Source organism: Myotis lucifugus, unplaced genomic scaffold (genome assembly GCF_000147115.1).
Source record: "Myotis lucifugus unplaced genomic scaffold, Myoluc2.0 scaffold_0, whole genome shotgun sequence".
Lineage (NCBI taxonomy): Eukaryota > Metazoa > Chordata > Mammalia > Chiroptera > Vespertilionidae > Myotis > Myotis lucifugus.
The window spans coordinates 41,584,475-41,597,586 of NW_005871048.1; the positions used below are offsets into that span (position 1 = coordinate 41,584,475).

Sequence of the window (13,112 nt, forward strand, 5' to 3'; positions counted from 1 at the left end):
TAAGTGGCTTTTTACCATTTTTCATCACAATCAGCCAATATTTTATATATTTAGCATATTTTAATTGCCCAAATATGTGCCAGGTTGAATTGAGTTATGAAGGCAGCTTACTTGCCTTCTAAGATATTTTTGGATATTATCTCCCTTAATACTTAATACAGTTGGAGAATGGTCAGAGGTTCAGGAAAGTCATTTATTTCAGCAAATCTTATTTATTTTTTGGAGTTTTTTTTTTCTTTTAAAAAATATGTATTTTTATTGATTTTAGAGAGGAAGGGAGAGGGAGAGAGAGATAGAAACATCAATGATGAGAAAGAATCATTCATCGGCTGCCTCCTGCACGCCCCACACTGGGGATCGAGTCGCCCAACCTGGGCATATGCCCTGGCTGGGAATTGAATCGTGACCTCCTGGTTCATAGGTCAACACTCAACCACTGAGCGACGCTGGTCAGGCTATTTTTATTCTTTAATATATTTTTTATTTCAGAGAGAAAGGGAGAGAGAGAAACATCACTGATGAGAGAGAATCATTGATTGGCTAAATCTTATTTAACTTTGTGTGCTAGGCACTATTCGAGTTTCTTAGGAGACAGCAGTGAACAAGACATAACAATTACTGCTTATAGTGGTGGGAACTTTATAAGGTGGCAAATAGTGATACATGCTGTAGAGAAAAGTGAAGTAGGGGAAGGGGTTAGGCAGAGTGAGATTGGAAGTGGGATGCCTTTCTAAAAAGAAAGGTCAGGAAACTTTATTGAGGTAACATTTGAGTAGAGTTCTGAAGGTAATGAGAGCCACTCGCATAAATGAGGGAGAACCTCCCAGGCAAAGGAAATGACAAGTGCAAAGGCCCTAAGACCAGCATGTTTTGCATGTTCAGGAAGCAGCAAAGAAACCAGTGCAGCTGAGTGGAATTGAGCAAGGAGGAGAGATTAAAGAGACAGAGGTAAGACGGGTAGTGAGGGGTCAGGTCATTTGTAGGCCATTGTAAGATCTTCAGCATTTACTTTGAGCTGGGAATCCATTGGAGGATTTTGAATCAAAGATGTTGCATGATTGCATTTCTATGAAGAGCCTTCTGACTGCTATGTTGAAAATAGATCATAAGTTTCAAGGGAAGAAGCAGGCCAATCTGTTAGGACCAATGGGTAGTAGTGGTTGGTTGGAGCTGCGTACATTTTGCAAATGGAGCTCAGGATTTGCCAATAGATGCACAGGTGGAGTATGAAAGGTTTTGACCTAGGCAAGTGGAATTTAATGAGATGGAGAAGTCTGAATAAAGAGTACTTTGGTGGAAAGGAAGGATAGAAGTTGGGTTTGGGCATATGAAGTTTGAGATGCTCTTAATGGGAGTTGGATATGAGTAGAGTTCAGAGGAGAGATCTGGACTAGAGATGAAAATTTAGAAGTTAGCCTAGATATTGAATTTAAAGCCGTTCAACAGGATGAGATAGCCAAAGGAAGTGCGTTTAATAGAGATGTCAGAGGAAAACTCGGGTACTCCAATGTTTAGAGATCAGATATGAGGAGAAGCAGTAAAGGAAACAGAACTCTCAGTGAATTAGGAGGGAAGTCTTGGAAATCAAATGAAGAAAATGTTTTGAGGAGGGAGTGATGGACCACATCAAGGTACTGATGGGTCAAATGCTCATAACAAAGGTAGGATGAGACTGAAGTATTCATTGAATTCAGCAATGTGGAGGTCATCAGTGACCCTCATAAGAGCTGTTTTGGTGGCCTAGAGAAGGTAAAATTCTGGTGGGAGGAAATGTAAGAAAGAAAACAGTATACATAAACAACTGAAAGCAGTGTATCTAAACAACTTTTTAAAAGAATTTTGTGTTTTTGAATTATTTGTTAATTTGCATATAAGTAAAAATAATATAGCCTTGTTTTAGAAAGTTATTTTTGTAATCTTGTTTCAGTTGTGAATATGTATATAAATGTGCAAATTTTTCAATATAGAATTTATTCCTGATTTTTAAAAAAGTTTGAAAAAATATGGAGTTAAAATAACGTGCAAGGAACGTTTAGAAAAGACGCTGAGGATATTAGGCATGTTACTCATGTGGGCACAGTGGAAGGATTTTAGGAAGTTGGAGAGGTTGGGATATGTGAGAAAGAAAGAAGTTTAGAAACATAAAAGTGAGTGTCAGGGCATTTGAATCAAAAGCCTCTGAATTAGAGCATTTTCCCCTAAATCCTATTTCTTCTTCACATTGGCAGTGGATAAAGGGAAGGTACAAGTAAACTTGACTACACCAAAGTTAAATATACAGAACAGATCCTACAAGGATTAGGGCAGGGGTCCTCAAACTTTTTAAACAGGGGGCCAGTTCACTGTCCCTCAGACCGTTGGAGGGCCGGACTATAGTTTAAAAAAAAAAAATGAACAAATTCCTATGCACACTGCACATACCTTATTTTGAAGTAAAAAAACCAAACGGGAACAAATACAATATTTGTATTTGCATGTGGCCCGCGGGCCGTAGTTTGAGGACCCCTGGATTAGGGAATATCTCTTGGCCCACAAAAGACTCATCTGTACCCTGTTAAAGTGAACTCTTGTTTCACCTATGTGTGAAACTGATTTAGTCCATAAGTTAGTCATTTCATATATAACCTGAATTCTTCCACACTGTGACTTTTAGCTAGATCAGTGTTCTTCCCTCCACCCTCTCCTTCTAGCTTTGTTTCTCTTTAACACAGTTAGCCTGAATACCTGATGCTAATGCTGGACTATGGAGGGTTAGATGTATAAACTTTAGTTGGGAAGATCATTGAGAGACTTCAAAGATACTGGTAATAATGTTTCTTAAGCTCAATGGTGGGCATGCAGGGTGTTATTTTTTTTTTACATGCCTTACATGTTTTATAACTATTATTTTGCCTGCAATATTTAATAAAATGTTTTTGGATAATTAGGTTTTTAGAATTGTTGACAAAATTTTTCTTGATTCAGCATTTTTTAGCTAAATCTTCTATTTCTGGATGATAGGAGAGAATGGCAATGTCCATTTCCAGTGAATATTGAAGAGTTTAGATTGAGGGTGTTTTTCTTTTGTCGAAGTAAGCAGTGTGATGTCTTCTGCATCCAGGAGCCAGCTTAACATGTTGATTGTGGTGAGACTTGGCAGCCGTAACATACATTGACTCAAAGACTTCACTGTGGTGGCCTGAGCTCTGATACATTCAGTGTAATGCCTGGAAATTGTCAACTCTTGCAAGTTTGGCAAGTTGTCCAGTACTTGAAAGAAATTTCTATATCCTTCCTCTGTAATCTTGTGATTCAGTGGAAGGTCTAAGTTCTCAAGTTTCTGGAAACCTCCACTGATTGCTACTTTGGCTGTAAAAGCAAAATATTTATGAAATGGGAATCATAAGACTTTTGTTTCAGTAATGATAGACTAGATTATTTGAACCAACCTCCTCTCTCATCACCACTGGAAATAGAAAATGCCAATAAATAAATACATACACACATACATACATATATTTACGCACACATATATACATATAAATCAGGGGTGAGGAACCTTTTTCACCAAGGGCTATTTGGATATTTATAACATCATTCATGACCATATACAATTATCAACTTAAAAATTATCCTGCTGCCCTAACCGGTTTGGCTCAGTGGATAGAGCCATCATCCTGTGGACTCAAGGGTCCCAGGTTCGATTCTGGTCAAGGGCATGTACCTTGGTTGCGGGCATATCCCCAGTAGGGAGTGTGCAGGAGGCAGCTGATCGATGTTTCTCTCTATCGATGTTTCTAACTCTCTGTCCCTCTCCCTCTCTGTAAAAAATCAATCAAATATATTAAAAAATAAAAATAAAAATTATCCTTCTTTATTTGGTCAAACATTTAATTAACTCTCCCCTAATGCCTTGGAAGGGCCAGACCAAATGATTTCATGGGCCTTATACAGCCCGCAGGCCAGACATTCCCCATCCCTCCTCTAAAATCAATAAAAACATAAAAAATTTGCCCTAGCAGGTTTGGCTTAGTGGATAGAGCGTCCGCCAGCGAACTGAAAGGTCCCAGGTTTGATTCCGGTCAAGGGCACATGCCCAGGTTGTGGGCTCGATCCCAAGTGGGGGACTTGCGGGAGGCAGCCGATCCATGATTCTCTCTTATCATGGATGTTTCTATCTCTCTGTCCCTCTTCCTTCCTCTCTGAAATCAATAAAAATATATTTTTTTAAAAAAACAAAAAACACAAATGTATTTAAAAAACATTTTTTTAAAAGAACACAGACTTGAGAGCTTGTATAGTCTCAAATGGGAGGACATCTTTTACTTCCAAATCTGACCAGGACATTAGAGGGAACAAACGATAAGATAGAGATAATGAAGTGGGTTGAACATTTTTAGAGAAAAATCTGTATAGACATTTTTTTAAGAATTTTTTTATTGATTTCAGAGAGGAAGAGGAGATAGAAACATCAATGATGAGAGATAATCATTGATCGGCCATCTCCTGCATGCCACTAGAGATTGTGCCTGCAACCAGGGCATGTGATGTGCCTTGACCAGGAATCGAACCGTGATCTCCTGGTTCATAGGTTGACGCTCAAACCATTAAGCAACGCCGGCCGGGCAATTGTATAGACATTTTGTAGTAGAAAACTTGAGTAATATCACTGGCTTCATGCAAGCTGAAACGTTTTTTAAATCCTTATCTGAGGACATGTTTATTGATTTGAGAGAGGAAGAGAGAAGGAGAGAGGAAAAGGAGGGAAAGAGAGAGAGAATGATGGGCTGCCTCCCATACTCGCCCTGATTGAGGATTGAAGCTGCAACATAGATATGCACCTTGACTGGAAACTGAACCCAGTCTTTTTGGTGTACAGGACAATGCTCCAACCAACTGAGCCACCCATCCAGGGCGAAACATTTTATCTGAGGGTAACTCACCAATTTCCATTACACTGTCATCATTTAAAGTCTTGAAAAATGAGAGAACTCGGAGACATCGAAGATGCTGACACTGCTGGATGATCAGTTTGGCCACCTGATGAATCCCATCCCCATTAGGAAGGATCAATTCTTCCAGATTGCTAAGAGAACCTAAAGTGTGGGCTATCAGAAGACAAAAAAAAAAAAAGGTTTTTCATACTGTGTTCTCAAACAGTGGTCTCTAGCCTCAAAATCATCCACAGTCCAAGAGGCCCCATGTAGCATAGAGACTGTTCCTCTTCCTCTCCAAGGACAAGAGAAAGGGGTCAGCCTACACCTTGATCTTTTTTTTTTTTTAATATATTTTTTTATTGATTTCAGATAAGGGAGAGGGAGAGAGAGATAGAAACATCAATGAGAGGGAATTATTGATCCACTGCCTCCTACATGACCCCTACTGGGGATCGAGCCCGCAACCCGAGCATGTGCCCTTGACCAGAATCGATCCTGGGACCCTTTAATCCACAAGCCGATGCTCTATCCACTGAGCCAAACCAGCTAGGGCCACCTTGATCATCATTACGACTTCCAGACAACCATTTTTTCACCCTCCCCAGTCTTTCCTGCACTGAAGTGCAGAATACCTATCACATACCCATTTCCTCTTTTAGATTGAAGCTACTTCTGGCATCCTGGATACTCTCCTAGCTCCTGACAGCCTTCTGCCCCCTTTCTTTCAGTCTCACCTCCTGCTATTATCTCAGTGACTTCTCCCTCTGCCTCACAGCACTAAAGACTCACAATCCACCACTCTATCTTTCCTTTTCCTTTTCACTTTGATTCCATCCTTAACATGGTACATTATAGATTACTTGATCCCTAAAAAGTTCTCTACTTCTGAGGCGTCACACCTGGAGATGTTTTGAACACTTTCTACCTTAAAACAATGTCCCAGGCCCTGATCAGATGGCTCAGTTGGTTGGAGTGTTGTCCTCGTACACTGAAAGGTTGGGAATTTGGTTCCCAGTCAGGGCCCATACCTGGGTTGCAGGTTTGATCCCCGGTTGGGGTGTGTACAGGAGGCAACCAATCAATGTTTCTCACATTGATGTTTCTCTTCCTCTCTCTAAAATCAGCAAAAAGCATATCCTCAGGTGAGGATTTTAAAAAAAAAAAAAGTTCCAGCCTTTTGCTTTCACTGTCCCAGTTCTTAAATAAGCCATTTCTACAATAACTTGTGTTCCTTTTTGGGAAGCCAATATTCAGAAATCAAGATCTGGGCATCTGTTGTGCTCATTGCTATTAAGGTATTTTCTAGTGTCTCAGTTGACTGAGCTTAGAAATATAAATGTGTGTTTGTGTATAGAAATATATAGATAAATGGATATCTGTATCTGTGTATACGTTGATCTATTTATGTGAATAGGTTAAAACTATGAGTTCAGCCCACCGGTGCGGCTCAGTGGTTGAGTGTGGGGCAACCTCAAGTATGAACCAAGAGGTCACCGGTTCAATTCCAAATTAGGGCACATGCTCGAGTTGCAGGCTCTATCTTCAGTGTGGGGCATGCAGGAGACAGATGATCAATGATTCTCATCGATGTTTCTAGCTTTCCCTCTCGCTTCCTCTCTCTCTAAAATCAATAAAAACGCTTTTTAAAAAAACACCATGGGTTCACACCAATATCTCCAATTCTAATTTAATACCTCAGGGTTCTTTCTAACCTACCCTTTCAATATTTATAAATTCCTTCTCTAACAGTGAGGAAACTTGGCTCTCGTTATACTGAGCGTATTTGTTTAATCAACCTGTTGTATACACCAGGCACTTCCTTGACCCCTGATCCTGCCTCTGCCCCATTCAGCCCTCCTGCTCTTCCCCTACCCACACGGCTGCCTCCAAAGGAAGAAAGGAGGAGGAGATCCAAGTGATCCTTAAGCATGCTAAAGTTTAAAAGGAACTAACTTCACTCCATATCTCCACTGACTCACCTTATGTTTTCCTGAGTTAAAAAGACATAATCCCCAAATACAGCCGCTTATGCTAAGTCCCATGTCACCAAACCAAGACTTCGGCTTTCAGCTCTCCCAGAAATAGCATCTTAAACCAGGTGATCAGGAATCATCTGAGCAGCACTAGTTAGGTTACCAGTTTTTAGAACTCTGCCATCCCCTAAAGCAGTGGTTCTCAACCTGTGGGTCGCGACCCCTTTGGGGGTCGAACGACCCTTTCACAGGGGTCGCCTAAGACCATCGGAAAACACATATATAATTACATATTGTTTTTGTGATTAATCACTATGCTTTAATTATGTTCAATTTGTAACAAAATACATCCTGCATATCAGATATTTACATTACGATTCATAACAGTAGCAAAATTACAGTTATGAAGTAGCAACAAAAATAATTTTATGGTTGGAAGTCACCACAACATGAGGAACTGTATTAAAGGGTCGAGGCATTAGGAAGATTGAGAACCACTGCCCTAAAGGAAATTATCCTTGCAATCACCAACCAACATTTTTACCTGGTATAACTTCCTCGTTCCTGCTCCCTTCTGCCTATAAAAGTCATCTGTGTAGCTCCTCAGAGCTCCTTTCTGTCTGCTAAACAGGATATTCCCCAATTCAAATCCATTTTTACTTAAATAACTTAAAATTGTTAATATGCCTCAGTTTGTTTTTTCCCGATCAGCATACATTATTTTTGTAATCATAAAAAAATGAAAAAGTAATTAAGCTCTTTTTATAGCTAGTCATTTTGTTAAATCTGGGTTTTCACATATTGAGTTTTCTTAACCTTAAAAGATAGTTTTATCTATATCCCAGAAACTTAAAACAACAGACTTAACATGTTTGGAACAGGTACCTGCCAATGAAATTGCATAGTGGTGTAATGACCCATAAGGCACTCTGAGAATAATCAAGGCATGTGAGGGTAAAAGTTGAGCAGCCCTGTCCCTTCCTCCTAATTAGCCAGGGTAGTTAATACATATTATGATTTGTTGTAGCTAATGCAAAATAGATGGAAGGATTTTGGAGGAAGAGAATAAAGAATAAGTAAAAGGCACTGTTTTGTATACATACCAAATTTTTCAGATGTTTCCTTATCGGGAAATTCTTGGAATTTAAGATCTAATATCTTCAGAGAAATAAAATTTGTCAGAATGGTGACTATAAAAGGGAAAATAAAAATCTAGTTATGTCAGTTACAACTCATATACCAAAAAGTAATGTGATTAAAGAATACTTTTAAGGTGATAGAAAATAATACAGTAATTCAGATAGAATTAATTAGTATGACTAAATAGGTAAGTCTTTGTGCAGGAAATAATTCTGATAACTAGAAATATTTAAACTTTTAGAAACAAATACAACTTATTTGATAACTCATTTAAGATCATATATCTATTACAATAGTTCTTCGGCATCAATTGCATATTTAAAATTTGGCTATTTTTAAAAACTGCCTTAAACCAAAATTTTAAAATTGTAACTCTTACCAAATGGGATGGGTTTAAAAAATGCTCCAGAAAACTTAATTTCTTTGAGTTTCTTGCAGGAAGCGAGAACAGTCAAGAGAGACTCAAAATCCGAAAAGAAATTACATTGCAGATGGAAAACATTAAGGTTTGGAGAATTCTCAATTAATTTAACTGTAAAATATCAAGGATTTAAGAAATTAGGGAAGACTGCAAATTTCTATTAGGATTAGTCACATAATTTGTTATTTTGGTTCAACAATATTGAATTAAAACAAAGCACCACGATGTAATGATCCATCAATCAGGCCACTTTGGCTGAGGTTCAGGTTCTGCAATTAACTAGTGAGCTATGTGAACTTGAACTGAGCCTTTCTGGGGATCAGCTTTCTGTAAAAGAAGGGCATTGGCTCAATAAAGTCACTTTCAGCTTTATTTCTTTTTTTTTTCACCTTCAGCTTTAATATATTTTTTTTAAAATATATTTTATTGATTTTTTACAGAGAGGAAGGGAGAGGGATAGAGAACCAGAAACATCGATGAGAGAGAGACATCAATCAGCTGCCTCCTGCACGCCCCCCACTGGGGATGTGCCTGCAACCAAGGTACATGCCCTTGACCAGAATCGAACCCGGGACCCTTGAGTCCGCAGGCCGATGCTCTATCCACTGAGCCAAACCGGTTCTGGCATAGCTTTAATATCTTAATGCTTCTGAGTGTGCACATGACATTTACACAATAGGAATATTATACAAAGAAACAAAAGCGATGACAACTCTGAAACAAAAATCTAAATTTGATCCGTAAATTGCTAACAGATTTAAGAAAATAACTTCTTCCTGCTTCAGCTCAGTGAATGCCACTCTGCATGTCAGTTCCATAGAGATTTACATTTCCTCAATCTTTACTGTTCCGTCTTTACTGAACTAAGGAATTGATGATGCCTAAGTCATTTTGCTAAATGATGTATTTAAGAAAGGTGGTTGCACATGTTGTCCATTAACCATGAGCATAGGCTGGTGAGAAAAACAGGGAAATGTTTCCAATTGCTACCAATCAGCATACTTCCTTCCATCTAATTTGGCAGGTATCTGTAACTTTAAAATAAAATAAAAGAACTCTACAAATTATTTTGAAGAGACAGTGTACCGGTGGTTAAAGCTCAGCCTTGCCCTAACCGGTTTGGCTTGGTGGATAGAGCATCAGCCTGCGGACTCAGGGGTCCCAGGTTCGATTTCGGTCAAGGGCATGTACCTTGGTTGCGGGCACATCCCCAGTGGGGAGTGTGCAGGAGGCAGCTGATCGATGTTTCTCTCTCATCGATGTTTCTAACTCTCTATCCCTCTCCCTTCCTGTCTGTAAAAAGTCAATAATATATATATATTTTTTAAAAAGCTCAGCCTTGGTAGTAGTTAGAATTCCTGTGTTTGAATCACAGGCTACCATTTCCTTAGTTGGGGTGAACTTGAGCAATTACCTCTTAATACCTCAATTTCCCAGCTGTAAAATGAGAATAACAGTATTTTACCTCTTGAATGGATATGAAGGTTAAGTGATCTCATATTTGTAAAGTGCTTGTAATAATTTCCTAGCATGTAGTAAGGGCTCAATAATTACAAATAGCTCTCTGTTCTCTTAATGAGAAAGTGCTATTCCCCCAATTTACCATGGATACAGGCTTTACCCATAGGTCCACAGAAGCTTTTACTCTTAAATGAATGAATCATTGGCCAAGTAGCTCTACCAAGTAATGTAAGAACAAGTAAGTCAATGTGCCATCCTTACCTATTTTAGAAGGACCATTCTCAGCGGAAATTTCAATCAATAATTTCTTCATATTGTGGAGATTTAGAAATTCTTCAGGAATAACTGAAAAAACATTTTTTTTGTCCATATTCACAGACAATTCTTTCAGGCATGGGAACTTGTCCAAATTAGGAAAGAGTTGATCTAGAAAACAGCACACAGTTTCTCGTTATTTATGTAAAGAGTTCCAAAATGGCAAATTTGAAACTGTCATTTTGATTCATCACACTATTTTCACATGAAAAGTTTTCACATACTGTTACTGGAGAAAAACGTGTCTAACCCCCTTGTTAGTGGGAGTGGGGTCCTTGCCATATGCCAAGAAACGTAATTTTCTGAGACTTGCACAGGAGGATGCAATATGGCAGAAAACTTTATTTCTGAGGAATTATATCCCTGAGTTTCCAAAGCCCTATTTCACTCAGAAGTGTAGCTGGAGTTTCAGTAGGGCTAAAATCAGAGCCGGTATCCAGAATTATAGTTCCATGTTGCAGCTGGGCCCAATACAACCATTAGGCTAGCTGCAGTCCATTAGTTCATTAGTCCACTGTGTGTGTGGGCCACTTAGGAGAATGCCAGTAAGCCAAGCATGAGCCAAGTGTGCCAAGAGGAACCAAGAGAGTGAACTCCTTTATTCAGGGGATTAAATATCCCAAATTTCCAAGCACTTACAGTGGCCACACCCATTCTGGCCAACCATCTCTCTCCCGGGTGTGACTGACAGACAAACCCCTTCCCTCTGTCATCCCAACCTTACTGGGCATGCGTCTATCTTCCCTTTGTTGGATCTCTCCCCAGTGTTCTTTAGGGCACATGCTTATAATGTCTGGTCTTCTCTTTGCTCCTTTCCAATTTTTTATAACTAGCTAATTACAAGGTGTCAATACCATAAAACATTCTTTTCTAGAAAGTACATATATGAAGATACTGCTTTATGCAGCACTTATTGATTACTGTGTGGGAAGCCTTGTGCTACTGTCCAGATTCACAAAAATAAGACCTCGTCTCAACAAATACAACTGGATTTCCACATGCAGAAGAATGAAGTTGGACTCCCTACCTCCCAGCACCATATACAAAATTAACTCAAAATGGATCAACAACTTAAATATAAAAACTAAACTATACAACTCTTAGAAGGATTCTTAGATATGCTACTAAAAAGCACTAGCAATTGGACTTCATCCAATTTAAAACAGTGCATCGAAGGACATCATTGAGACATTGAAAAGAACCTACAGTATAAGAGAAAATATTTTCAAACCATACATCCAATAAGGATTTAATATCCAGAATATACAAAGAACTACAACTCAGAACTAAAAGGCAATACAATTAGCCCTGGCTGGTTTGGCTCAGTGGATAGAGCATCAGCCTGCGGACTGGAGGGTCCTGGGTTCAATTCCAGTCAAGGGCAATGCTCGGGTTGCAGGCTTGATCCCCAGTAGGGGTGTGTGCAGGAGGCAGCTGATCAATGTTTCTCTCTCATTGATGTTTCTAACTCTCTCCCTCTCCCTTTCTCCCTGTAAAAAATCAATAATATATATATATATATATTTTAAATGGGCAAAGGACTTACTAGACATGTCTTCCCAAAAAAGACACAAGCAGCCAATAAGTAAGCACATGAAAATATGCACAAACCATTAGTCATTAGGGAAATGCAAATCAAAACCACAATGAAATACCTCTTCACACCTACTAGTATGCCTTTATAATAAAAAACACTTTTTTTGATGAGAATGTGGAGAAATTAGAGCCACCCTCCCCTCCGCCCCCATTCCCTGCCCTGTACAATGGTCATGAAAATGTAAAATGGTACAGCCATGTCTGGCCAGTGTGGCTCAGTGGTTGAGCATTGACCTATAAACCAGGAAGTCACGGTTCCATTCCTGGTCAGGGCACATACCCAGGTTGCAGGTCAATCCCTGGTAGGGAGTGTGCCGGAGGCAGCTGATCAATGATTCTCATCATTGATGTTCCTATGTCTCCCTCTCACTTCTCTGAAATCAATAAAAATATATTTTTAAAAATTAAATAAAAATGGTGCAACCACTCTGGAAAATTAAGAGATTTGGAGATTTCTCAAAAATTAAGTAAAATTACTATTTGCCTTAGCCCGTCTGGGTCAGTTGTTAGAGCGCCGGCCCATGATTAAAGGGTCCTGGGTTCTGTTCAAGTCAAGGGAACAAACCTTAGCTGCATGCTCAATCCCCAGCCCTGGTTGGGGTGCGTGTAGGAGGCAACCAGTCGATGTGTCTCTCTAGTGTTGATGTTTCTCTCTGTCTCCCCATCCCACTATGTAAAAATCAATGGAAAAAAATATCCTGTGGTGAGGATTAACAAACAACAAAAACAAAATTACTATTATTAATATGATGCAGCAATTCCATTTCTAAGTAAATATCTAAAAGAATTGAAAGCAGGGTCTCAAAGAGATATATGTACACCCATATTCATAGCAACATGACTTACAATAGCCAGAAGAAATAATACAAAGCAAAGCACACCTAGACATATAGCAAACTGTTGAAAAACCAAAGCCACAAGAGCAAAAAGTAGAAATGGAAAAAAAATTTAAATATTATTTACACAAGTATTAAAAAACACAAGTACCTAGGAATAAATTTAATGAAAGAAATAGAAAGCCTACACTGAAAACTTGCAAACATTACTTAAAGCAGTGAAAGGAGACACAAGTGGGAGATATTATTTCCCATTTATTTTCCAGACAGTACAGTGTAAGCTCTTCCTTCCACTTAGCAGATAGGGTGAGGGCAATCCTCAGGCATCATCTTTACGTACAGATCATTATTTTACTAATAAGTAATTTGTGTCTGCTTATTATTATTTTTATCTGAGTTGTTTGAAATTAGTTAATTTTCATTAATTTTTATCTGAGCTGTTTGAAAAACATTC

General features: G+C 38.8%; 1 protein-coding gene across 1 annotated transcript in view; it reads right to left on the reverse strand.

Moving 5' to 3' along the window:
- Positions 1-2,427: 2,427 nt before the first annotated feature.
- The window catches only part of NAIP (NLR family apoptosis inhibitory protein), a 32,953-nt gene continuing 22,268 nt past the window's right edge, over positions 2,428-13,112 (reverse strand). Inside the window, exons 11-15 of the mRNA XM_023751024.1 lie at positions 10,173-10,337; positions 8,409-8,561; positions 7,993-8,079; positions 4,923-5,087; positions 2,428-3,348 (exon numbers count right to left, since the gene is read on the reverse strand). Coding sequence (XP_023606792.1) covers positions 2,984-3,348; positions 4,923-5,087; positions 7,993-8,079; positions 8,409-8,561; positions 10,173-10,337 — 935 coding nt within the window. The 3' untranslated portion in view covers positions 2,428-2,983. The remainder of the gene's footprint in view (positions 3,349-4,922; positions 5,088-7,992; positions 8,080-8,408; positions 8,562-10,172; positions 10,338-13,112) is intronic.